At 40.5% G+C, this 24,665-nt stretch overlaps 3 protein-coding genes across 5 annotated transcripts; 2 read left to right on the top strand and 1 right to left on the bottom strand.

Annotated features, from left to right (window-relative positions):
- Window positions 1-83: 83 nt before the first annotated feature.
- On the bottom strand, window positions 84-4,700 carry parp9 (poly(ADP-ribose) polymerase family member 9). Its single transcript, XM_028433742.1, has 9 exons — window positions 4,562-4,700; window positions 4,079-4,122; window positions 2,939-3,847; window positions 2,292-2,507; window positions 1,914-2,129; window positions 1,741-1,801; window positions 1,101-1,573; window positions 855-1,014; window positions 84-776 (listed from the first exon to the last, which is right to left on the bottom strand). The coding sequence occupies exons 3-9, from the start codon at window positions 3,830-3,832 to the stop codon at window positions 502-504; spliced, it is 2,295 nt and encodes a 764-aa protein (XP_028289543.1). The 5' UTR covers window positions 3,833-3,847; window positions 4,079-4,122; window positions 4,562-4,700; the 3' UTR covers window positions 84-501.
- A 91-nt stretch (window positions 4,701-4,791) lies between these two features.
- On the top strand, window positions 4,792-14,541 carry parp14rs1 (poly(ADP-ribose) polymerase family member 14-related sequence 1). Its single transcript, XM_028433741.1, has 17 exons — window positions 4,792-5,005; window positions 5,091-5,194; window positions 5,565-5,595; window positions 6,623-6,859; window positions 6,985-7,209; window positions 7,629-9,880; window positions 10,084-10,314; window positions 10,391-10,612; window positions 10,724-10,802; window positions 10,981-11,127; window positions 11,254-11,316; window positions 11,497-11,673; window positions 11,763-11,981; window positions 12,077-12,691; window positions 12,910-13,046; window positions 13,166-13,340; window positions 13,710-14,541. The coding sequence occupies exons 1-17, from the start codon at window positions 4,831-4,833 to the stop codon at window positions 13,985-13,987; spliced, it is 5,367 nt and encodes a 1,788-aa protein (XP_028289542.1). The 5' UTR covers window positions 4,792-4,830; the 3' UTR covers window positions 13,988-14,541.
- A 976-nt stretch (window positions 14,542-15,517) lies between these two features.
- esyt3 (extended synaptotagmin-like protein 3) lies at window positions 15,518-24,665 on the top strand. 3 transcript variants are annotated; one of them, XM_028393390.1, is made up of 24 exons: window positions 15,518-16,143; window positions 16,582-16,608; window positions 16,961-17,002; window positions 17,076-17,210; window positions 17,497-17,573; window positions 17,654-17,723; window positions 17,795-17,884; window positions 17,965-18,020; window positions 18,120-18,240; window positions 18,327-18,503; window positions 19,584-19,666; window positions 19,893-19,941; window positions 20,027-20,116; window positions 20,204-20,266; window positions 20,351-20,410; window positions 21,673-21,744; window positions 21,861-21,947; window positions 22,340-22,489; window positions 22,600-22,970; window positions 23,054-23,143; window positions 23,337-23,468; window positions 23,590-23,695; window positions 23,795-23,844; window positions 24,171-24,665. In XM_028393390.1, the coding sequence occupies exons 1-24, from the start codon at window positions 15,790-15,792 to the stop codon at window positions 24,208-24,210; spliced, it is 2,592 nt and encodes an 863-aa protein (XP_028249191.1). In that variant the 5' UTR covers window positions 15,518-15,789; the 3' UTR covers window positions 24,211-24,665. The 3 variants fall into 3 exon arrangements, with proteins under 3 accessions (XP_028249191.1, XP_028249190.1, XP_028249192.1); XM_028393389.1 differs by having other exon boundaries at window positions 15,519-16,143; window positions 23,045-23,143; XM_028393391.1 differs by lacking the exon at window positions 16,582-16,608 and having other exon boundaries at window positions 15,520-16,143; window positions 23,045-23,143.

Raw genomic sequence — 24,665 nt, 5'->3', positions numbered from 1 at the left:
CTAGTTTTAAATGGTGAATCTGATCAGCATCTGGTGAGATTCATTACATGTGGTGTTATGAATCAATTATGAAAGAATTCATGTAATTTCAAATGAAATATTATGTTTTATTTTGACATCAACAAGGCAAACTGTGAACAATCATATAACAATAATACACTTTTCTTCTAAGTGATATTACCATTGTCTACTCAGCACAATCAAAATGGTTTTATTGAACAAATTACTTTTACAATCAGTTTGTGCATGTATATGTGTAAGTGAAATACTGTAGCTATATGACAGTATATTTTTAATGTTTGATTGTGGTCATTTGTTGTTTGTATACCTATATCACCAAAGAAAACAAACAAAAAAGCTTCATTTAGGTTACTGCAGCAGATTTGCACAGACTGCTGTTTATCTGAATTACCTGAATTAATCTAATGCAAACCTCACTTCAAGAGCTGCTAGTAATCACTGCACTTGTTCCTTTAGGCAGCATTTAGAATGAGCTAAACTTCAGACTATCAGACAGGTGATAATGTACTTTGGCAGAGCCTGATAGCCAGTAAATATGACAGAGATATCGGGTCCTCCGTCCACACTGTCGTACAGCTTTTGGGGATCTTTTCCCATAGCAGGAGGCAGAATGAGACCTGGTTTGCCACGGGTGGAGTTTCCTGTCAGCACCTCAGCCTCCACAAAGTACTTATATTTATTGTTTTTCTCCTTCCACACTTCCATAGCCTTCTTCACTGTGCCAGCAAAGTAGATACCCTCTCCGTATTCAGAACCTGCGTTAAGAAAATGATAATTAACATTGTTATATTTTATGTCTGTTGTGATGTACAGTTATAGAAACATTATCATACTTTCAGGTGGTGCAAACTCTGCACGGAATCCGATATGGCTGACCATATCACAGAACTGTGCAGGTATGAGTTGGAACATTTTTTTGGTGTTAGTGCAGCACAGTTGTTTTTTCTTGAGGTCAAACAGCAGCTTCAGCGAAGAGTTCTCCACCTTTTCAACCTAAAAAACGTTCATTAAAATGAGATGCTGTTAATTGATATACAGAGGTAAAGCATACATAAAGGGAAAAGGTCCATATACTGTACCTTTAACACCCACAGCCCCTCTTTACTGAAGGCAGGTACTTTGTCTTTGAACTCAGGGCTTGAGAGGTGAAGTGTTTTTCTTTCAAAGGACAGAACTTTAGTTGACATCAGTTCCAGTTCAGACTTTTCCTCCTTGAGGAACTCATCCTGGATCTTGCAGAGCATGGCCTCCACCTGCAACACAGTGACTGCAACATCTACAGCTGACTGCCCATCTACATCTATGCATGCGTGTCCTTGCGTTAGAAACACTTCCATGGTAACTCCATTTTTGCCGAGACCAGACAGCTGCATGTATTGCTTCTCACTGAAGTGCTGGATAAAGTTGTTCTGGATGACCATATGGTCCGACAGGTTGAAGAGGTCACAGAGCCATTTTTCAGCCTCCTGCACTGATTCATCAGAGGGGCCATTTAAGGTGATCTGTGGAACTGAAGCTCTGGTGCTTTGGAAGTCTTCATTGTTCTTCTGACCTGATGGAGGAGACATGATTAATTAGTACAATTTTAACTTAAAGATAAATTATCTTACTTATTTCTTAATATATCTGTAGTGTTTGCATAGTGTTTTCCATCAATATCTCTTGTGCAGACATAGATACACAGATCATATAAGTGCATATGAAATATTTTGGTGTTACCAGCTCTAAAGCCCGACTGAGAAGATTTTTGCTGGAGAGACATTATGTTCTCCTCAAAAGCCTGGAAAAAGAAAATCATTAAAATATATATTGATAATAACTTCACAGTAATATGATATGTTAGATAATGAAATACATATTCATCAGATTTGGTAAAACATGTGAAATACAACCTGAAAGGTATCATGGTCACTGGGATATATGACAAAGTGAACTTCCATCCTGCTTTGACAGTTGTGAGCGAAGTTGAGCACTGCCTCTGTCATGACCATAGCAGATTCACTTTTTGTGAAACCCAGAGCTCCGGTACCAATTGCAGGAAAGGCAATTGATTTGTGGTTCTTTTTAGCTGCCAGCTGTAGGCATTCCAATACTGAGTCAAAAAGGGCCTGAAATGAATGAATGTTAAAGTGAATGAAAGTGAAGACATGTACAAGGCTCAGCAACTGATGCCACGTGTAATATGTGCCTTCCTGAGGTCGCTAAACTGATCCTGACAGACTTGATCTATGTATTTTCCATTAAAACCCTTAAAAGATAATGATATTTACCTGATGTGCTGAACTTTTCCCCTTTTCAGGGCAAAAAGTGTGATACACCTGTTTAGATGACAGCCCGTAGGATGCTGTGGCAATGATGTTTTTGTCTCTACGAGCCTGTTTTATCTCTTTCTGCATTCCTTGGCCAGCCTTTTCCAGTAAAGCTGAAGAGATTTTGCCTATATTCAGGTCTCGACATGGGGATGCAGTGTTGACGATGACATCTGTCTGAGAGGGTGCAAAGAGAAATGGACAGAGTTAGAACAAAAAATGTTTTTTAATAGCAACAACCTTAACACCCAATGAGCCCAGAGCATTCTGGGAACTGAGGTTTTACTACCTTTTTGGCATAAGGAGATAGCCCTTTCTTCTTCATTCCTTCTACTTTATAGACAGTATAAATGTCTGCTGTGCTGTTACATGTGCTGTAGTTGAGGCCTAAAATATTGCAAATATTAACAGTGGATTGGGGGCACACCCTACTGGACAAACTATGTAATGACACTGTTTATAAATTACCCTGCACACATGGTTTTGCGTTATATTTAGTTAAAAAAGGCTTTCACACTGGCTAATATATATACAAATGCAGATATAGTATCTGTGATAGGCCAATATTAGAATCAATCAGCAAAACAAACAAAACAACTGATTCTTACCTTCTGGTCTTCAATGCGATCCTTCTTCAGTATGAGAAGGACATTTTTAATCTGGACAGAGGGTGTTGAGGTTTTGTCAGCACTTCTGGTCTGCTTTGATGCCACCTGACTGGAGACAGCATGTTGCTGGTAGGGTGGGGGTGTTAGTATCTGATGACAGGCCTTCTCCATTTCCCTGACTGTGGGCTCGTCAATATTCACAAGGCAGATCTCTTTAGGAAGATGTCCTCGAGGGGACGTTTTTTCATAGTAGCGTTTCACAGCGGACACTATGGTTTTTGCACATTGTGGCAAGGGGAAGTTGAACAATCCAGAGCTTATAGCAGGAATGGCAACTGTATTCAGACGTTTATCTTTAACTATGTCAAGAATGCTCTTGACAGTCTTTTCCAACAGATGTGTCGCTAGGGTCAGATCAGAGGAATTTGACAGATATGGACCCACAGCATGAATTAAGGCCTTGCTTTTCAGTAACCCAGGGCCACACATAACTGCGTCCCCTGTTTCCAGTTGACCGTGTTTCATGATGTAATCATCACTTTCTTGTTGGATTTGAGAACCACCGGCGACGGACAAAGCATAAGCAAGGCCGCCACCGTGCTTCAGACGTTCGTTAGCAGCATTCACAACAGCATCCACGGAGAAATCTGTGAGATCAGCCTTCCACACAGACACTTCAACACCTGATCCCAGCACAAAACTAACCCTCTTTTCTGGGTCAACAGCTGGCCTCTTCTGCTGCGCGATGGCTGAACCGCTCGAAAAATCCAGACCATCAATGGTGGCCACACATCCAAATTTGGTTTGAAGGATATCATACAGAACAGATCTGCTTTGTTTCACAATGCTGACTGAAGTTTCTGACTGAAGAGGGACGAGCAGTTTACTCGCCATGGCTTCTGAGCAGACCTATTAAATGACAGCAACATCACACACACAGTGAGTAAGTTTAAAGTTTTGAGGGCAATCATTATCAGACCTTAAACAAGGCACAGCATACTGTAGTATGCACTGAAAGAGTGCTGTTATCCTTTCATTCCAGTAGAGGGAGACATTAAATATAAGCGATGGCACTAATTAATCATTAATTAATCACCTGCCCCAGAAAAACTGTTGTATCTGTTGTATAACACTACTTACGTTTATGCTCAATATAGTTTGATGCTCTTCTCCTGGCGTAAAACCTGTAAAACATCACAGAGAGTAACAGTTCAGTAGTTTTACTTGGTTTCTAGTTTACACTATAAAGCAGAATTACATGTGTAGGGACTCTTATTGCGTTCAGCTCTAACGTTACTTATAGTATAAAGACAGCACACAGTAAGTAAACCTAATTTAAGTTAGTCTTCAAACGCAGGTGCACCGTCCAGTCTACACGTCGTGTGTCTGACGCGCTGTTTTTCTGATGTTCGCCATTTTTTAATTCTGGTATAAACACACGAGCTTCCTTGTACACACGACGCTCGCGAGACAACCAAACACCTTGATGCTAATCATTAGTGACGAACTTTTTTTTACTGTATTTTTTACAGCGGTTTCAAAGGTTATTATCAGTTTAGAAAAGTAGCTATAGGCCGAGCTATACTCTAAGTTAAGTTAACTGCGCATAAAGAAGATACTCACCGACAAAAGTCCCGAATAAATCCGAAAGCGAAAGAGTGAAAAGAGGGCGCGGACTTCTATAAACTGCCCTTTGGAATGGTTGCCAGGCTTAACATAGGAGAAAAAACACGTCCAGCCTGTGACTGCGCTTCATTCTTCAGCAGCCCTTCATGCACAAAACTCGACAACAACGTCCAGAGAGAGAGAAAAAAACCTGGCGTGTGCGCCTCATTTCCTAAGAAACAAAAGTGAAAGTATAACTTCAGGCACACGGTGCCAGTCAGGCAACGATGGCCGACGCGTACGCGTATCCTCTGCTCGTCGAGCTTGAAGAAAACAAAATACCAAGACTAAAAAACAAGTTAGTGAAATACTTTCAGAGCAAAAAGTCTAACGGCGGTGACTGTGAGGTGGACTATGAGAACGGCAGCGAGGCAGCGGTGCTGCGCTTCCGCAAGGAGGAGGGTGAGTTTCTGATATAAGGATCATTGCTTTGTAAATATATATCAATCACCTCATTTAGTGACTGTTTGAATAATCTCGCACACAGACCGGAATAATGTGTTGAGTAAGGAAAAGCACCAGGTCCCTTTGGAGAAAGGATGTGTGTTGAATGTGAAGGTTCGCTTGCCAACAGGGGAGAAAACGGCAGAGGTGCGTGCGCGCAACGTCAACACAATAAAGCACAGACTCACACAGCAAAGAAACCTGATGAGATATTCAGACAATTAAAAGTGGATGTCTTCTATATAGAAATGTAAATGTAATCTCTCATTAGAAACGTGACGTTTTATTCTCACATGAAGTCAATGTTAGGTCTTGACTTACAGGAATTGACTTTTGCACTTGGAAGGATGTCATGTGACTCATCATAATCTGGGCACAGGCTGTAGCTCCTTCCGTGTCAGGACTGGTTAACCACTGAGCAAAACACATTTAGAAGACATTGTCATGTTTCTTTGACACAAACTGAATATGATGTCATTGTCGGTGATTAAATTGTGTTTTTATTTATTTTAAACAGGAAGCTCCACCTCAAAAAATCCAGAAGAAATGTAAGTACCCAGTAAAACACATAAAAATACACTAAGGCTACAGAGTTGGTTATGAATACAATAATTAAGATTAAGAAACCTTTATTAGACCCAAGACCTTGGAGATACCAGGGATTGAACTCAGGGCCTGCGCTCTACCACTGAGCTACATCTCCCACTTTTAACATCCCCCAATAGTAAAACAGGTGTTCTCCCATAATGCAGGCTGTATGCAATCAAGGTCATTTATGATACGTCAGAAGAGGATTACACATATTCAGTTAGTTTGTTAAATGATTTGTACATTGTGCTGTATCAACCTCCCCGTTCACAAACAACAATCTAAAGATAAACACGACCTTTCAAAGGGTGTGAGCCATAATCAGAGGTTTGGTGCTGCGTTGGTGTCATGCGCAGTGACTTTTTGGTAACAGGCTTTGCCCCTCTTCTTCCTTTTAAAACCGCAAATAACAATAATAACCCCTCCCTGCACTGAAGAGGCTGTGTAGAAGAAGTTATTACTGAACTTTACCACCATCAGATAGAGCTGGGTGTGGAATAGGTGAACTGTTTTACTGTTTGATTAACTGGAAAAAGAATTTCACCATAGTACCTGGTTGTTTATCAGACTAAAGAGCATTTGTTTCTTATTTGACTATGACATTGAGCCCATGGCATTGTTTTAAAGCTTCAATAAGGATTTAAAAGGCAGCTTATGAATACATTAGTCAGTGCTTTCATGTTGTTTTTGATTTAAGAAGCTTGATGTTTTATTGCATGTTCATTCAGGGTGCGGACCAGGTTCCAAATTCAGAAAATGTTGTTTTTAAGGATTTAGTTTCAGTTTCAATTCTCTCCACATGTGCTTCTTCACTTTTAGGCCATTTCTTCTCTTCCACTAACTCTGTTTTTTTTCTTATTTAATTATAGTCTAACTGGCTTAGGATTTTAATGTCATTTAAACATATGTACTATGAAAATAGATTACCACCGGTCTGTTTGATGCTGTGATCTGTCCTTCACTCATGTCTTCATGTCTTGTTAACAGCGGATGTTGCTGTAACCAAAAAAGAGCCAAGTGCCGAAGTCCAGACAGAGGCCGAAGACGATAATAAGGCTGATGAAGATCTGTGCTCCACCTCGGCTGTTATAGGCAATATTCCAAATACATTAAACCAGGAGTTTTTGGAGATGTTGGTGGAAAATATTTCAAAGGATGCCAGCTTCACTTTAGAACTCCTTCCTGACATCTCGTCTGCTGTGGTGACTTTCCAGAGTGGAAATGGTGAACATTTAGAAATAGTATTGCTATAAAAACCAACATTGCTAGTTAACATGAACATCGCCATGAGAGACAGTAATAACACTGCAATGCACTGACAAACTTGTTTTTTTAATCCCTGTCCCTAGAAAACACAGACTTCATATCAAGATGCCCCCAAAATAGGATGTTCATGCAAAAGAAGTTATCAGTCCGACCTCTTGAAGACACAGCACAGATTATAGTTGAAGACATCCAAACTTTCAGTGAAGATTTCATCCAACTCTATTTTGAAAAGGAAGGTGGAGACGTGGAAGCTGTCGAACATAATGATGTGGAACAGACTGCTGTGGTCATATTTAAAGACCCACAAGGTAGTGCAGTTGCACAACATTTTGGATGTTACTGTGCGAATGTGCATAATACACCTGCCGATAATGTCCCACAGTCACCTCATGTTCGCGTGGCTATCTTATGTTTACACATTTCCAAGTACACAGCATACAATAGACTGGGTTACTGTACAGACCTTAGACTCCAGGTCATGTGGGGAATCTCCACAGTGCTTCAGTTTTTTTTTAGTTTGTTGATTGTTGGACATAAACTTAAATCAAAGTCATTAACTTACATGAAAGATTCTTACTTTAGAAGAAGGGAGAGTTATCCGTCTGTCTTAATATTTATGCTGACATAATATGCCTTTTTGTGTACAGTCCTCTAAAAAAGGGTCAGTGCACCCAATATCCGACAGCCATAATCATCATCATCAGTTGATTCTGTTTTTTCTCCATAGCTGCTAGGAAAATCCTGAAGAAAAAGGAGCATCAGATCAAGCAAGTCAGTAAGGACGTGATCAGAGTTTACCCTTTTTATCAGTCTTTGGGAGTAGCCCTCTATGGCAAAGACAAGCCTTCACTGAAACTTCCAGCTGCCATCTCTGAACCAATTGATGTTAACATTTGGAAATACCTTACTGGCCATCAGTCAGCAGCTAAGACCATCCACAACGAACTGGCGAAACACTACTGCAATGTTAACCTCAAGCAGTCCACTGTACAGTTGATCCCTGTAGTGTCGTTACTCCAAGAAAAGGATGCCAAAACCATCATCAAAGAGTGGAAGGAGAGTGTAAAGTCAGCCTTTGCACAAGCTGTGTCAAAATTCAGATCCTTGAAGTTCCACCCTGAGCCACAGATATGGACAGAGGCTGAGAAGATGATCAGACAGGCACTACTGAATGAAGACGTGGTTCTAGTGGCTGATAAGGCCAGTGGTGTCTTATCAGTGGTTGGCCATGCAAATGATGTCAACAGATTGGAGAAAACTCTTTCTGAAGTCATTAACAAGATTGTGAAAAGGGTGCAGAGGGAGAATCTGTTGGTAACACAAGAGACCAATATGAAACAGTCAGTTTTCCACATCCTGAGGGAAGATGGTATTCAGGATAAGCTCCTATGTATCCACCCAGAGCTGAAAATATCATTTGAGCAAAGTAGGGGGGTTTTGAAGGTAACTGGCTTAAACGATGAGATTAGTATTGCAAACAAAGTTATTGTAGAAGCAGTTCTTGCATTGAAACGGCAGAAATTAGAAATCGATAACTTTGTGATTGACCTGTTGAAGGATGATAAAGAAGAGGAGCTTACAGGTGCTCTTCTCACAAGTTATGGAAAAAATGCCGCATTTGATATGTCTAGCAGCAAGGTGCAACTTATTGCTGTTTCTGACGAAGACCTGAAAGATGCTGAAGACCATCTGGGACAGCTGCTAATGTCTAATTACATTGATGTTGAAGACAGGAATGTCCTGGAAATGCAGGAGTGGGACAACCTGGTCAGCCAAATACAGAGTGCCAACAGTAAGCCATGCAGGAGAACTCAAATCCACATCACTGGTCAACAAGTTGTGGTGTCAGGCCACAGGGATAGTGTCATGAAAGTTAGCAGGGAACTTGAGGAATTCTTAACAGATAATGCTCAAGTTGAAGAAATGGTTGTGGTCCAGCCCAATGCCATAGTTGAATACATTAAAGATCTCAGTACCTCCTGGTTGAGAGAAATGGAAGAAAAGATAGTGGTGTCTTACAGTCAGGAAACCATACATTTAAATGGCTCTAGAGTTGATGTCGCTGTTTGCAAGGCATTGGCTGAAGACTTGGTTTCATCCTTGATCTGTGACACTTTGAAAGTCTCTAAGCCTGGAGCAAAGAAGTTTTTCCAGAACAATGAGACTATGTATGTTAGCACGCTCAAAACCAAAACTGGCTGCCTGGTCCAGCTTGTCGACGATACTGTTGTTCAACAGGACTTCTCGGTCCTTACACAGGCACAAAAACCTGTGTATCAGCTTCAGACACCCGATGGAGTGGAAATAGCTGTTTGCAAGGCAGACATGTGCAGCTATCCAGTTGATGCCGTTGTCAATCCTTCTAATAAGGACCTGCAGCATAATGGAGGTCTTGCAGCAGCACTTTTAAATGCTGCAGGCCGCCAGCTGCAGGATGACTGTGACAAAATAATTAGCTCCAGAGGACAACTTAAGCCAGGAGATGCTGTGATAACTGATGCAGGAGGGCAGCTCTGCTGCAAAAAAGTTATCCACGCAGTTGGACCGAGTTTTGATCAAGCTAAAGGCCAGAAGGTTACGGCACAGTTAAAAAGAGCTGTGAAGGAAAGCTTAGATGTGGCTGACGGGCATGGCTGTGTGTCTGTGGCTGTTCCTGCCATTAGCAGAAACCAGGGCTTTCCCCTTGACCTGTGTGCAGTCACCATTGTCAAAGCAGTGAGAGAGCACTGCGATGAGAAGTCTGACGACGGCACCTTGAAGAAGATCCATCTGGTGAACAATGATGACAGTGCTGTTCAAGCGATTGAGGCTGCTGTCAGAAAGCAGTTTGGAAACCATGGTGTCAGCCATTCTCAACAACCAACAGCTGCCAGGTCTCCAATTCTGAAGCCGCCTGGATCCAGCTCCTGCTTGTATGACGTACAAACCAAAGAGGGCTTGGGCATCTCCCTTACCAAAGGAAATATAGAGGCTGCCACGGTAATTAGTATTTTTGTATTATACTTTACTGTGAACAAATAATTCTTTCAAAGGTACAGTTTGTAAGATTGTTTGTAGGTGTAACACTGAAAATGAATTTCTATGGATTGGTAAACACAGATGTGTGTCATGGATTTTTTTTTTATTATTATTATCTTTGACACATTTGAACTAATACCAGGTTGTTAAACTTTTTTTTTCAGACGGATGTAACTGTGAACACTGTCTTTGAAGATCTCTCACTGAACAAAGGGGCAATTTCTACCGCCATCCTGCGTGCAGCCGGACAAAAACTGCAGCAGTTGGTAAATGCAAAAAAGACAAATGGCACCATTGGTGAGGTCATTGTTACTGATGGCTGCAAGCTGAAGAGCAAACAAGTCTTCCATGCAATTGCACCGCATTGGGACAATGGTGCAGGCCCTGCTGAACAGGTGCATATCTAACCTTAATTTGATAAAATGCCACAACATATTTTGAGTAGTTTTGAATATAGTATTTATGTTTCAGACCTTGAGAACAATCTTCAACAGCTGTTTGGAGAAAGCAGAGAGTACTGGTTTGACCTCCATATCCTTTCCTGCCATTGGCACCGGAAACCTGTGTTTTCCAAAAGATCTTGTTGCCACCTTGATATTGGATGAAATTTTAAAGTTTAGCAGTGCTAAACAACTCAACCACTTGAAGAATGTAGTGATTATCCTTTACCCAGGAGATGCAAAGACTATTCAGGTAAGAAAATATGACAAGATGCGGCCTCAGATGTCTGTGTTTTTTGTGTTTGTGTTTTAATGTAACTTTCATAAATGTTCTGGTAAAAGACATACATGTTTCTGTCTCCAGGTTTTTAGTGATGTATTCAGCAAAACATTCCCCAGTGCCTCAGGTGGTTTAATGTCGAGTAGCTCCCAACAAAATGCAGGTATGCAACACTGGTTTTCATCTGCAGGTGCAAGTTAGAAACAAGCAAACAGTAGGAAAGTCTTCAGTAATTTTTAACAAAATGTTTTGTCTATTCAAAGCTGTAAGTGTTAAAACAATCATTTCAGGTATTAACACAAAACTTTTGCTGTTTTTTTTGTTTACATGTCCTCTGCCAGCTCCCTTCTCAAACGTGGTCTCAGGATCAGGAATGCATGAGACTAAAATGGGAAGTGTGACTATACAGGTAGTCACAGGAGACATAACTAAGGAGACAACTGATGTTATTGTCAACTCCTCCAATGAGCAATTCACTCTAAGGACAGGTAAACAGAAAATCATCTATGCTCAGTGGTGCAAAGGATTTGAAGAATTCTGTACATGTTTCAAGTAATTAATTATTTCAGATTACACCAATCGGCTTACGTATATCCCACTTATCAATACTCTAGGTGTATCTAAGGCCATTTTGGATGCTGCTGGTCAAGCTGTTGAAACAGAGAGCAAGAACCTTGGTAAGACCACTATGACACTTCAACCCAGAGCTGACACTAAAGATATTGTTGCTCGGTAGAAAGGTTTATAATTAACAGTTCTGTAATCAAGATTTTCCAGAAAGGAACTGTAGTAGAAAAACACAGCCCTAATAGTTGTCAAGATTCAAAAACACTAAGATACCTTGTCTACACATGTAGGTGCTGAGCCAAACTCAGGGATGATAATGACACAGCCAGGTAACCTCAAGTGTAGGAGGATCCTCCACTTGGTCGGACAGACAGACCCGGTAAAAGTCAACAAGGTGGTTAAAGATGCGCTCCTAATGTGTCTGACACACTCTCACACTTCTGTATCATTTCCTGCAATTGGCACAGGTAAGATATATTACGAGATTTCATAGTATTGTCTTGCAAAGTTTACTGTTATAAAGAAGTCCCCCCCCTTATTTGCTACATCTTATTAGGTCAAGGCAATGTTCAGGCAAAGCAGGTGGCGGACGCCATGTTGGACGCAGTCATTGAAGTGTTGAGCCAGAACACTTCCAGTAATCTGACAACAATCCGGATAGTTATTTTCCAGCCACCAATGCTGAAAGATTTCTACAACAGTATGCAAGAAAGGGGATCATCAGATGCTAAGGAAAAAGGAGGTTTCTGGACAAATCTTGGCTCCAGACTCAAATGTCAGTACAGATAAAGGAATCATTTTCACTTCTTCGGTCTGCAGTGCTTTTTGTATGTTGAATTCTAACACAAGTCTTGACATTTGTTCTTTCAGCGTTGTTTGTAAGTGACACCACTGATAAGCCACAGAAAGGGGGAGACTTTGTTACTAAACCTCTGAAAGTGGACCCTGCTTGCTTCCACATCTGTGGTGATGCACAGGCTAACGTGGACTCAGCCAAGCAGTGGATCACTGACCTGATATCCAGGGAACAAGACAAAAACATCTTCCAAGAAGCCGCCATTCTTAGCTTGTCTGATGCAGATTACCAGTGCATTGTTGACATCCAAAAGAAACTGGGTGTGAGCATAGGGATTGAAAGCAAGCTGGCTAATCCTACAATCACCATTGAAGGAATCACCAAAGATGTCCTCAAAGCCAGCAAAGACATTGAGAAGTTGCTTAGAAAGACGAGGGAGTTGGAGGAGATGAAGAAGAAAGTGGAGTTAACTGGCACAATGGCAGAGTGGCAGTACCAGTCGCATGGGCTTCAGTTTCAGAGTTTTGACGCAATGGCCAACTTCCAGCTGGAGGAAGCTCTGGATAACAACAAAAAAACTGTAATAGTTACAGTCCAGGGTCAAGACTACACCATCCCCATGCCAAGTGGACCAGGTGTAGACAGCCAGGGACGAGTCCTGAAGATCAGACGAATTGACAAACTGAGAGGTAATTTAATGATAAAAAAGGAACCCACTGTGCATTTAAATCCTGTCAAACCGAGTAACACAAAATCTTCTAGTATCTACATTTTTCATAACCTTTTGAGTGACTCCTCTGTTCTATACTAGCTATTGCTAAGATGATTTATAAAGTCTGTGGCAGACATAAGAAGAAAATGCAGTTATTGTTAATGTCAGTTTTAATATGTATTGTCTTTTTACTAGGTGAAGATCTGCCAGAATGCTGGGAGACCATGCCGCCTAACAAACTATATCATGTGGTCCCACTCCAGGCTAAGTCATCAGAGTATGATGAAGTACTAAATCTTTTCCAGGCCACATGCAATCGCACTGTTACCAAGGTAGCGTTGGACATGCTGTTTTAATCCTTTCGTACTTGTTGTGCTTGAAAACAAACAAAAACAATGTGTCAAACCCACAGCAGAAAGCACAAAAATGTACCTTTTTTTCCTCTTCCTAGATTGAGAGGATCCAGAACCCCACATTGTGGAAGAGTGTACAGCTCAAAAAGCTGGAAATGGATCAGAAAAATGGCCATCAGAACAATGAAAAACGGCTCTTCCATGGTACCGCTCAGGAAACTTTGCATAACATCAATGCAAAAGGCTTTAACAGGAGTTACGCAGGAAAAAATGGTGAGATGTCTATGCTGCATTTTTTTAAATGGGTTATTAGACAAATTAGAACTGAGGCAGCTTAGTCATAGAATGCCAATTATATGTTTCATAAGTTATTATAAATGAATCTTCTACCCTGATTGCACACACACAACACAGTCATCCTATAACTGAAAGGAAGAACTTTGTGTTTTGAATTTCTCCAAAGGAATAACAATCATTCACTAACAATCACACTTTGTTACAGCTACTTAAAGCCTCATGGCCAAGCTATGCTACACTTCAAGGCATCATATTGAACATTTAGATATATATGCAACTAAGAAATGTTTAAATGATGAATAAAATAATGGAAAATCTGTCTTTCTGTTTCTGTACCATTTCCAGCTGCATGCTACGGCAATGGCACATACTTTGCTATCAATGCCAGTTATTCTGCTGGTGACACCTACTCCAAGCCGAATGCAAACGGAGAGAAGCTCATGTACCTCTGCAAAGTGCTGACGGGGGATTTTGCCCTTGGGCAACAAAACATGTTGGTGCCCCCGGCCAAGGGCACTGACGACATGTATGACAGTGTGGTGGACAAAGTTGTCAACCCCACCATGTTTATTATTTTCCATGACACCCAGGCATATCCTGAATATCTGATTACATTCAAGTGAAACAGCCTGCACAAAATGCACAAAATAATACCGCCTTAACATTTTTCGATGTATTCGATTTTCGTGTAAGTTGAAGATACACACTGTATCTGCTGATGTTTTTTATTCTTAGTGACAACTGATGATTGCAGGGGTCACTTATTAGTTATCAAACCCATGTAGTGCCTTGACAATGCCTTAGTCTACATACTGTAGATCCAATATGCATGCAGAAATAAACAAATGTAACGGAAGTGGGACAGATTACCAAAACAAATGTTTGTCTAGATTCTATGTTAAAGACTGTGCAACAGCGCTGAGGTTTTATGACTATGGGGCTCATGGAAAGCACCTGCTCTGTTCCAGAAAATCATGTGATAACACAAGGTTGCCTGTGCATGAAACAACCATATCAGGGTTGAAAAGGAAACTGAAAGTTTAACCACTGTTCTCAGAAACAAGCCTATTTAGAATAAAAAGCAAAGTAAGATGATGATGATGTCAGATTTAAATTGACTTACTGTAGCTTCAGCTCTCTATGTAGTAAATTAAAAGGATTTCACATAAAAAAGGTATGTTCATTGTTTTTATTTCTGTGAACAATTTTCCACCACATCTTTGTACACTGATTATATAGTTCACTTACACACATGTATTATCATGTTCCACTAATCACCATTTCCTGATTGTACTATATCTATACAATAAGTGTGGTTATTTACTCTTTTGTCAGCTACAATGTATTATTTTACATGGACTGGAAAGTACTTGTTTGGCTGTAGGGTTAATCTTCAACTCAATCTCAGAGCAGATTTGTAGATGCATTCCTTCTGTCCTAACACTTCCATAGCGTGACACTGCCACCACATTGTTTCACTAGAAGGATGGAATTAGATTGAAGATGTTCCTGGAGTTCAGCCCACATAGTTCAGTTTTTGACTCATCAGATCAGGGAATCTTAACTTCCGTCTAGCTGCTTTAACTTTGATGGATTTTTGAATGATGGAGTCTCCATTCCATTCAGTATTGACAGGGGCTGCAGCTTGAAACCAGAAGGAACACTGCAATTTTAAACCTTAGGATTTGTATTAATTCAGAGTAAAATTGTGGCTAAAAGATGAAATCCATTTTTAATAGATCTACATATTTACATGAGATTGATTAATGTTAATTAATCACAGAAAAGAGAAAACAGTCATTTTAAAACATAAGTTTCACTATGAAAAAGTTTTTTTTAATTACAGTAAATAAAAAAAATCCTTCAGATTATACACCAGAAAGGGTCTAAAAGCTAGGGTTGTTAAAAAAAAACATTTAAATGGTAATTTAGTCTGCACACTTCGATTACACAGGTTACAAGGAGAAATCACAGCTTTATTAAAATGAGAGATCCTGCTTGACTCGCTGGCTCCACCTGCAGGACAAACTGCATCAGTGCACATTCCTTTCCCAGCACACTATATTTATCTCTGATTTTTAACCCTATAAGAAACATCACGGATGCACAACACGAGTTGCACCGTAAAGGTTTACTTGCGCCACCTGAATGTGTAAAGCTGCAGAAGCATCGCTGTTTTCCTGCCGGAATGTCGTTGGAGCCATTCTCCACCCACAGGTGTGCCGATACCTGCAGTCTGGACGCAGCCTACTAAACACGGAAGTTTTTGGAGGAGTTTAATAAGCACGGCGGCGCTGACTGTCAGTGAGCGCGGTGGTCAGCCTGCTTTGCTTTGATTTCTTTTACTTAAGCCCAAATCTGTTCAGGCACTGACTGCGGGCAACTCCGCCGGACTCTTCAAGCTCCTCAGCGGGAGTCCGACCTGATGGCATCCGAGGCGGGACAGATGAGTCCGAGCGGCTCGGCGCAGGGAGCCGGAGGTCTTCACGAGAGCCTCTCGATCAGCACAGAGAAACTCAGCACCTCTACTGTTAATCGCATTTTAATGGAGTTTCTGATTTACTTTGGGCGAGCCGTGTTCTTCTTCTACCCCGTGTACCTGACGGGATACATGGGTCTGAGCATCAGCTGGGTGCTGCTGTGCATGCTCATGGTCACCTGGTGGAAGAAGAACAGACAGTGGAAAGACTCCCGGATCGGAACCGCCATCGAGTTTGTGGACAACGAAACGCATGTGATCAACACAGAGTTGAAAAGCGCCCTGCAGATGGCATCATGGGTAATTATGGAGCTGACGTGTAAAATTGCAAACAGACAGCAGCTACACTCATGAAAGGTTTTGTTTGTTTGACTTTTTTTTAAAGAGCAGCCTTTCAGGTGTGCATCAAAACATCATCTGTAGGTCTCCCTGTTGCCTTGACAACTGTGTATTTGCATATTCAGGACATGAGTTAAGCCAGCCAAATGTTATTTTGCAGGAGGTTTTGACCTCTCAGCATTTGATTACAACACCACACCCACAAACAAACAGTGACTCACCTAAGAAAAGAAATACAATAAGGGAGGTTCTCCTAATGTCAAAGGAATGTAGCATGTCTACAATAGGTGTAAGATCAGGTGATGGTTGCAGCCTGTGCAGACAGAGAAAGAATGAGATGATGGTATATTTGGAAAAAAAAAATTAAATAAGCAGATTTGATTTTTAATCCATTCATAGGTTTGGCAAAGGTATTTTGGCCCTAGGGTAAGTTTCCCCCTCTTAAGCGCCTTGCTGATTCCACAGTTCACACTTTCGATCTTTGGTAAGCCTTCAAACAGATACTGTTTGGAATGGGGAAGCATCGGTGTAATTTTTTCCCCCTGAGTCGGATCCACCACTATTACAGGCACTTGATTGATTTTTGATTTTTTTTTCTCTTAATGTGAAATTTGCATGAAAAATATCCAAAAATTGACAAAAATGACTCAATCGTTACATCTTCCGTCACCACCATCTTGCATGTCCCTGTGTTTGTCTGGTCGCTATAATAAGAGGTTGTAAAATCACACAGACCCACTTTTTTTTTTTTGTAAATTTTTTCTTTTTCTTTTCACAGGTGCAATTTCCCAATGTTGAGAAAGTTCAATGGCTTAACAAGGTATAGTGTTTAAAATCAAATTTCACATGTCACATGGTCAGTAGGTTAAAAGATGAACTCGTCCTGTGTTCAGGTGTTGGAGCAGGCCTGGCCTTTCTTTGGGATGTACATGGAGAAACTACTCAGAAACCACATCCAGCCGATTATCAGGCAAACCAATGGGGCGCTCAAGATGTTCACTTTTACTAAGATCCACTTTGGACACAAAGTGAGTTAGCACTTCTCTAACTCTTCCATTTTGTACCCTTCTGTGTTGCATTTCTCACTTTGACGCTTGCTCCTTTTTTAAGGTCATTAAAGTTTGATCCCGTTGAAGCGGGGGATGCATCTACAGTAAATGGTGGCTAGGTAGTCTTCTAGGAAAGATAACAGACTTTTTAATGGAGTCTGGTTCCATGAAGAGAACAATATGAGCCTCCTTGTCAGAACTTAAAGACTGAATACGGGGCATGTTAAAAGCGGAGGTTTGTAAAAATGTCTTCTGCCAATTTCAGCCTCTCCAGATCACTGGGATGAAAGCCTACACACACGAAGTGGATCAGAGGCAGGTGATTCTGGACATGGATATCAGGTCAGTCACTGTTTTTTTTTCCTCAGTAGGAACTGAGTGTGTTATTTGCTGTGATTCAAACAGTGCTGTTTATCTTGCAGTTATGAAAGTGATGTGGACATCGATGCTGAGGTGAAGCCACCAATCACAGCAGGCGTTAAAGGAGTTAAAGTGAGTTCAAGTGTTTTTCTCTGATCTGTTTTATCTCTAATATGTATTGACGGCTTCTGACTGTCTTTTAGCTCTACGGGATGCTGAGGGTCATCCTAGAGCCTCTTATCGGTCAAGCACCACTGGTGGGAGGAATCACCTTCTTTTTCATCCGCCGCCCTGTGAGTGCTCACAGATGCATCTCATTTTGAAAAGTGGCACTGTGTGGCTAGTTTAAACCTCCACTTTTTTTTCCTTCTAGAAACTACAAATCAACTGGACCGGTACAACTAACCTTTTGGACAGTCCGGCCTTTAGGTCAGTTTTTACAGACAAGCCATCAATACAACAAGTCTCTACATCCTTTAAGATCTTTTGCTGTTACATTGCTCTTTCTTCTCATCTGTACCCTTCTAGTTCACTCTCTGAGGAGACCATCATCAACATCATCGCCTCTCTCATGGTGCTGCCCAACCGCATGTGCATCCCACTCATAGACCAGGTCAAGGTGGATCAGATGAGGTTTCCGCTACCTCGTGTAAGTATGATATGCTGTAACAGTTTGTATTTTTACATGTTAAGGTGCTCATATGTATTAGTGTAAATCTTTATATTTCTCTTCAGGGTGTGGTAAGAGTCCACTTGATTGAGGCCAGAGACCTGATGGCAAAGGATACATACATGATGGGTTTAGTCAAAGGCAAATCTGACCCGTATACGACACTCAGAGTCGGCAACCGCCAGGTGAAAAGCAAGACCATCAAAGAGAATCTGCACCCGAAATGGAACGAAGTGTACGAGGTAAGATAACACAAACATACTGCAGGTGCACAAACATAGATTTCAGTAAAGAGACTATTTAATTTAACCATTTTGGACACAGAGTTGATAACTACACTATGGATAAGGCTGAACGAGGTTGTGTATATTCTGGTATGCAACACTGGCACACATCATTATTCCATCAGTCATTCTTTTTAAAGATAAATGCTTTTTTTGGTAACAGATTGCTCAGATTATCAGGCTGAGGTTGATAACTTCTTCAGTTGTTGTTTAGCAGTACGAACTGCACTGTCAAAAATAACAGTATAAAGTTATACATTAATAAAAACAACAATGTGCAGTGATTTATCAATATCAGTTCAACTCCATAATTAAAAGACAACATCCTTTTTTCTGTTGTTTGCTGTGGACAGTCTTTTTGTTTCGTTTTGTTTTCCTTGTGTTAACAATATAAATGCAGGTTCGAGGTAAGTTCTGGGTCACTTGTTGATTTCAGTTCGTGTTTATTCTGAGAATGATTATACCAATGAAAACAGTAGGACAGTTTACCACAGTTCTCCATCACGTCTTCTGTGTGTAAAATATAAATATAATATTAAGATAAGATAAGAGAATCCTTTATTAGTCCCAATGAATTCACAGTGTTACAGCAGCAACAGCACACGTAAGGAGAAAAAAATATATAGAAAAATAGATAAATAGAATGAACACAGGGTGAATGAATGCTTGAATAAATGCCAGATTAAAGTGACTTGAGTACTAAACTGTTATTGCACATGATGATCTGGTATGGTAAAGATGACAGTTTACATTATATACATAAGAGCTGTAAAAAACAGGAGGTAGTGTGGTCTTAGCTAGGAGTGGATATATACACACATATGTATATGTACACACACATATACACATAGGCTACTGTGAGCAGGCCAGCTTGTACAGTCTGGCGGCAGCAGGTAGGAAGGACCTGCGATAGCGCTCCTTTACACAGCGTGGATGGAGCAGCCTGTCACTGAAGGAGCTGCTCAGTGCTGTGACAGTATGATATTGCAGGATATTTTGGGACATTTTTTTTTATTTAACATTCACTTTTGTGTGCAGTTTGTCATTCACGAGGCTCCGGGGCAGGAGCTGGAGATGGAGCTCTATGATGAGGACACAGATAAAGATGACTTCTTAGGAAGGTAAAACACATTCAGAGTGAATTAGTATCACAGTTTTCCTCCCATATAATAAATAATGTCTCCCATTATTTAGACAATTTAACATTTATTAGCCTAAATACATATTCCACCAGTGCAACAAAACCCAAGGATGTATACTATATCACTTGATATATTTTTAGCTGTGAAACAAGAGCTTGTGGTGATTGTCACTGTATGCTTAGTTTTCACTGGCTTTTTGCAACAGGTATAACCTTGATTTTGGGGAAGTAAAAAGAGAGAAAGAGATAGATCAGGTAAGTGGAGAATAACTTGTGGCTCCTTTTATTTTCATCTTTTTTCGTCCCGTTTTTTTTAATTAACATTTCGCTGCTCTTCTAGTGGTTCCCTCTGGAAGGCGCTGACAGTGGTGAAGTCCACCTGAAGCTCCAGTGGCTTTCCCTTAAGACCGACTCCACTCTGCTAAAGGAGGTACTGCCATCAACCTCGACGATTCAGGTCAGCTTGTAAACCTGCTGTACTCAGTGTAGTTTAAATCGTGCCTTCCCTGTCTTCCAGTCAACTGATGGATTCGCCTGTGCCATGCTAGCTGTGTATCTGGACAATGCCTCAAACCTACCAGTAAGTGGCTTCTTTTAAAGAAGTGTAGTGTTGCTGCGCTGACATTGAGTATATGCTGAGCTGTATTCTTGTACTTATTTCTAGAAAGACTACAAAGAGATCACAGATCTTCAGAAACACGGGAAGCAATCAAAGGGAGCACGGGTAAAATAAAAACTCATTTTTATCTGCTTCTCTCACCAGTGCTTGTTTTAAAGGGCCCCAAACCTTCATGGACCTAATATCACCTTGGCTTTTTCTACTTTTTTATTATTCTTGGATGCACTTTTTCTTTTGCTTATCCACCTTTAACTTGTTTTTAATGTTAAAGGTAGATAAAGGTAGTCAAATTACCATTGTTAACAAGGCCCAAAGGTAATTCTGCCTCAGAGAGAGGGTAAAAATATTGGTACTTGTGATACATATAGTCTTATATTACTCCTGAAAGTTCCTATGTGTACTTTCAGTTTCCCGGTAACAGTGATACACTTGCATTAGTTTTGCATTTGATTTGCCAGTTTAATTTTCTCATCAAGCAATATCACATATATATCAAACATAAATAAAGCTTGATAGAGAATATATTATCAGGTAACGTAAAAGGGGAAAAAACAGTTCTAATTGAATGCAGTTCTTGTATCTTGGTGTCTGACAAGAGCCTCAGTCAGTTGTAGGTGTGCTTGTCCGGTATTTCCCGTTTGTCTGGTGCGTGTCTGTCATGTTCTCTGGGTGTGTTTTTACCAGCTGGCTTCCTTCTTAACATGGGACTTGTTCAGTTTCCCAGCATTAAAAACAATAAGCCGACAAAAGCTTTTCAGTATATTGACATTTATTTCTTTTTAGCTGAGTAATCATTCAATCCAGATGTGTACAGCAATGTCGGACGACACAGTCTGTTATAGAACAACTCTACTATTAATTTCCCTTGAACTCTCTCAGCAGTAAATCTTATAAATCTGGTAGTTAGGTTAAAACAAACACTCTGTGATGTCATTTAAGGAAAACCTTTTTAACTAGACTAACTGGTCTTCTGGTTTATACAAGCGGTTGCCTCGGATTGCCCTCTGCTGGCTAATGTGTGGAACCACAACAACAAAATGAAAGGAAAAATGAGGTGTGAAGGAGAACGCTGACGTCTGGAATGTTAAAAATGAACATCAGCCATCAGAAGTGTGTGTCTGCAGTGTGGAATGCAGAACTATTCCAAGCCCCCCCCCCAGGCAACAGTCTGTTTGTGGACACACACTCTCACATCAGCTTGTTCTGTATAAACCAAACAGTATTCCTGTCATAAAGAAAAACCATAAGATACTTTTTTTATTTTAATCATATGAATGGAGCATCTTTACCTTTGTTTCTGATTGTAGCTGAAAAATTAGACACCGTCACTGATTTTCTTGTGTTTTTTTTTCTTGTTTTTGTTTCAGTTAACAAAGAAAAATGCAGGCCCCAACTCCTTTGTGGAATTTACCGTCAACAATGATGTTCAGAAAAGCAAGGTGTTACTCTTACTTCATCACAATGTTGCACCAGTGTTTTTTTTAGACTTGTGTCAAACATTTGAAATCCTGCATGTTTTGAGTTTGTTAATCAACCCCATCATCTGTATCCACAGGTTATTTACGCCTCTAAAGACCCGGTGTGGGAGGAGGGCTTCACCTTCTTTGTGCATAACATTAAAACACAGCAGCTCACTGTTCAGGTATGTAATGTCATCGAAAGATCTCTTGCAGAAGGAGTGAATGTAACAGGATATAGATATAAAATCATTTTTCTGCAAATCATTTTATGCACTAGAGCAGTCTGAGGGAGCCAGTTTGACCCTGCACAGTGAAGAGATTATACAATAACAAAAATGCATGATTGAACATTTTTCTCTATGAAAATAAATGTCTTAATAATTTCTATAATCATTGACATTAGTCCATTTTCACTTGCCATCAATCTGAGTTGGATACATAAGTCTGATTTTTGAGTTTAAACCAACTTTATTATGCAAAACCTTGATCTTCCTGCCACAGTAGAAAGTGACAAAGTATGCTTTTACTGATAGTACTCACTTTCTAGTGTTGTCTATGTTCATGTGTTCATCAGGTCAAAGAGTATGAGAAGAAGACCCAGCTGGGTGTTTTCATCCTGCCCCTCAGTCGCCTCCTCAACACCTCCGACATGAATATAGATCAGCGCTTCCAGCTGGAGCAATCCGGTGCAAACAGCCACATCAAACTGAAGGCCACGCTCAGGGTGGGCACACAAGTCTGCACGCATGCAAACATACTCATTTCCTCTTCTCTTTCCGCCTGATAAACCTGTAGAATCATTAACTGCAACAATGTCCTCAATCCCAACGACAGATTCTTCATTTGGAAGAACCACCACCCAAGATCGTCATCTCTTCTCCTCCTCAAGTCAAACAACAAAAACCAAAGACCAAACAAGGAGGTAACACCTCTGCATCCACGCCCTCCTTGGCTACAACCCCCTCTCCTGCGGTCGCCTCTAACAGTATCCCTGCTGCCTCTTCTCAAATCCGAGTACCTGATTCAAACAGTGGCCTGGACGAAAATTATTTAGCTCACCGACGCAGCTCCTTCCTTGCTTCTGAGGCCGCTAGGTCATCCCCTTCCACGTCGAACATGCGCCGGTTCGACTCCCAAAGTTTGCTGTCGGAGAACTCTATTGCGTCATCGCGCTTTGACCTCTCAGACGGAGCCGCCTATCCAGAGTGAGTGCGTTCACCATTAGAGATAGAGTCCAGCTGTAAAAGGGAGGTTTAAGTTGTTTTTCTTATCCCTACAGGGCAATTAGGAAATATCAGGGTTCATTTGGACATATTCATCTGACTGTACGCTATGCTTCCTTGAGGAAAAAACTCATTGTCCTGGTTAACTCTTGCAAGTAAGTTACAAAACTCCACCCACAAAAACCTTTTCAAGCAGCAACAACTCCCAATTTGTAACCACAGTGGCCAAAAAATGACATCAAAGCAATAAAACTCTAAGACCACAGAACTATGATGAATGTAGATGCCAAGAATTCTTTTTTATTTTTTTAAATGAAGTTCTCTGATCAGATCATATCTTCCCCACAGGGACTTGTTCCTCTGCAGTGAGAATGGCACAGACTCTTATGTCCGCCTGTATTTACTGCCCAACCAAAGCTGGATACACCGCAAGAGGACACATGCCAAAAAGAGGACGATCAACCCTGTCTTCAATGACAAGTGAGCTCACTGAATTCATTTCACATTTGTAAGATTCTATCCGACATTTTCATTGTTGTAGTTTTCTTGAGACTCTCTTATGGAATCATGTAGCATCTTGTCCAAAACTCTGTCATCGCAGGTTTGAATTTGATGTTTCACTCGAGGAAGCAAAGACAAGGAAGCTGGATGTGGCTGTGAAAAATAACAAGATGTTCCACAAGCGAGAGAGGAACGACATCGGCATGGTGGGTGTGATGTATTTTTTAGGGGTGTTGCACTTTTTTTTTAAATTATAAGATGATAGATGTCATAATTTCCCCTTTTTTGCTTAAAAATGTCCACAGGTGATATTAGATCTGTCACAGATGGATCTAATCAGAGGTGTCACAGATTGGTATGTGCTCCACTAACTTCTATGATACAGTAGCTGCAAATAATTCATAATGTTTGATTCTAAATTGAACACAGAACTGGGAGTGATGGATCATTAAGCATACTAAGCATATGGTTTAATTAAAGCATGTGCACTTCTTTTTTTAAGTGTGTTGCTGGGAGTTACTGTAGAGCAATAGATTGACATTTTATAGACTTATAAAGTCCATCACATTTCTTATTAGAGGGCAAGGGTATCCATAGTAACAATGAATTAAAACTACAGGAGGAAAGATTATTTGGTTCATGTAAATTCATATGTATGTTTCACATCTCTCTCCTCTCAAGGTATGAGCTCACGCTGCCTGGACTGAGGAAATCCAACTAGCAGGTGGACCTTTATAACCTCTGTGTAGCAGCTCCTTAGCCTCTGAATCAGGTTTTCTACAAACCAGCAAAACCCACCCCAAGATGCTACTATGATGACTGGCACATGCAGTCATATTCCATCCACAGCCCTGTTTAGTGTATATATTTACTTTTCTTGTTCGGGCGTTTTACACTCCATCTGGCTTCTTAGGACATATTAGCATCAGCATTTGTATTGATTTGTTGTTGTTTGCACTTGTTTTCTTGTAGAATAATAGGATGCTCATGTGTTCATAGGGAAACATGGCAATGTCGCTTTGTTTTAGTTGCTCTCTTGAATTTTTATGTAAATATTATTGTTATTATTTTATAATATACTTTATTAACAGGTAGGAAGGTAAATGTATGTTTGCTACAACAATCAAAGATTGTATTCGCATGTTGGGTGACAACCTTCATGAGAGGCTGTCAGCT

Source organism: Parambassis ranga, chromosome 21, assembly GCF_900634625.1.
Source record: "Parambassis ranga chromosome 21, fParRan2.1, whole genome shotgun sequence".
In the NCBI taxonomy this organism is placed as follows: domain Eukaryota; kingdom Metazoa; phylum Chordata; class Actinopteri; family Ambassidae; genus Parambassis; species Parambassis ranga.
Note: the sequence above shows the minus strand (reverse complement) of the source record. Positions and strands in the feature narration are given on the sequence as shown.

What these genes read in the sequence shown, in the direction of transcription:
- parp9 (XM_028433742.1), bottom strand. Translation starts at nt 3,832, where the DNA reads ATGGCGAGTAAACTGCTCGTCCCTCTTCAGTCAGAAACTTCAGTCAGC. An exon ending in ATCGCATTGAAGACCAGAAG is followed by an intron (nt 2,508 to 2,938) that starts GTAAGAATCAGT and finishes GCACCCTCTCAG; the next exon opens with ACAGATGTCATCGTCAACAC. An exon ending in AGAGTTTGCACCACCTGAAA is followed by an intron (nt 777 to 854) that starts GTATGATAATGT and finishes TTCTTAACGCAG; the next exon opens with GTTCTGAATACGGAGAGGGT.
- parp14rs1 (XM_028433741.1), top strand. Translation starts at nt 4,831, where the DNA reads ATGGCCGACGCGTACGCGTATCCTCTGCTCGTCGAGCTTGAAGAAAAC. An exon ending in ATTTCCTGCAATTGGCACAG is followed by an intron (nt 11,674 to 11,762) that starts GTAAGATATATT and finishes ACATCTTATTAG; the next exon opens with GTCAAGGCAATGTTCAGGCA. An exon ending in ACGAATTGACAAACTGAGAG is followed by an intron (nt 12,692 to 12,909) that starts GTAATTTAATGA and finishes TCTTTTTACTAG; the next exon opens with GTGAAGATCTGCCAGAATGC.
- esyt3 (XM_028393389.1), top strand. Translation starts at nt 15,790, where the DNA reads ATGGCATCCGAGGCGGGACAGATGAGTCCGAGCGGCTCGGCGCAGGGA. An exon ending in AACCCTGTCTTCAATGACAA is followed by an intron (nt 23,469 to 23,589) that starts GTGAGCTCACTG and finishes CTGTCATCGCAG; the next exon opens with GTTTGAATTTGATGTTTCAC. An exon ending in ATCAGAGGTGTCACAGATTG is followed by an intron (nt 23,845 to 24,170) that starts GTATGTGCTCCA and finishes TCTCCTCTCAAG; the next exon opens with GTATGAGCTCACGCTGCCTG.